General features: G+C 36.3%; 1 protein-coding gene across 1 annotated transcript; it reads right to left on the reverse strand.

Annotated features, from left to right (window-relative positions):
- Positions 1 to 529: 529 nt before the first annotated feature.
- On the reverse strand, positions 530 to 961 carry LOC139500368 (uncharacterized). Its single transcript, XM_071289111.1, has one exon. It carries the CDS (start codon positions 959 to 961, stop codon positions 530 to 532), a length of 432 nt encoding a protein of 143 aa, XP_071145212.1.
- Positions 962 to 1,171: the final 210 nt, after the last annotated feature.

The following is a 1,171-nucleotide window of genomic DNA, read 5'->3' on the forward strand; positions in this document are numbered from 1 at the left end:
ATTTGTACAGTAAAAGAATAGGGACGAAAGATACCAAAGGGACAGTCAAACTCATAAATCTAAAACACACTGACAACTCCATGGCTAAAAATGAAAAAGACAAACAGAAAAACAATAGCACACACGACACAACATAGAAAACTAAAGAATAAACAACACGAACCCCACCAAAAACTAGGGGTGATCTCAGGTGCTCCGGAAGGGTAAGCAGATCCTGCTCCACATGTGGCACCCGTCGTGTTGCTTATGTGATTACAAATCCGGTAAATAGTCTAATTCGGTAGGTCACATTCATGAAAGGGAAGGGGATTGTAGTTACGACGTAAGGAACATATCCGATATCATTTGTGAAACGGTTATTCCATAACGGTCAACCAACTCGTGATGGCGTCCGTAAAATTTACGAAGGGATTGTACAATAATGCATGCATTATTTCTAAATCTATTTAAAAACTTTAGACAAAATGTCATTGAAATTACGAAATTGATATTTCTTTTATTATATTCAATTTTAAAGGTGCCTCATTATTTAATCTGCTAGTATATGACTTACCAACTGTTCCACTGTGCCCATTATGAATTCTTCAATAATAATAGCCGGGTCCACAGACTTCCCAGCTTCTTCAGATAGTTTCAATTTCATATCTTCCAAGCTATTTTTGATCTGACTTTCCATATTAGCAATGCCCTCACCATATGTATGCATCAATTTATAAACTAGTTTTCTACGATTTGTCCAGTCTTTACTTGGGGAAGCGAAAGCTGTGTCAGAAAAATTATCCAAGGCATACTTTCCGAAAAAGGTTGGAGGTCTTGCAGAAGTTGCAGTACCAGCAGGTTCATGCAAAAATGCATTTCGAATTGCCTCGGAGGTATTGAGGCTTATTAACTTTTGTCCAAGAATAGTTATCTCCAAGACATCTCCATAAATCTTGCTCCATTTGTTTATTGTACGATGCATATTTTCGTAATCCATTTGAAAAAGATTACCAACTAAAACATGACCTTTAACAAGTGGAGGATTCCTTTTCGTCCTTTTCTTTGATTTCAATATCATAACAAGGATCAGAAGAAAGGCAAAAACAGAGAATATTATTTCCAAGATCATTTTGAAAATAATATTTTCCCCCAAAATTTAGTCTAACCGCAGGTGAACTGTTTCTGTGAGGTT

Source organism: Mytilus edulis, chromosome 13 (genome assembly GCF_963676685.1).
Source record: "Mytilus edulis chromosome 13, xbMytEdul2.2, whole genome shotgun sequence".
Classification (NCBI taxonomy): domain Eukaryota; kingdom Metazoa; phylum Mollusca; class Bivalvia; order Mytilida; family Mytilidae; genus Mytilus; species Mytilus edulis.

Excerpts from the sequence above, each read along its gene's own strand:
- LOC139500368 (XM_071289111.1), bottom strand. The coding sequence starts at position 961 with ATGCATCGTACAATAAACAAATGGAGCAAGATTTATGGAGATGTCTTG.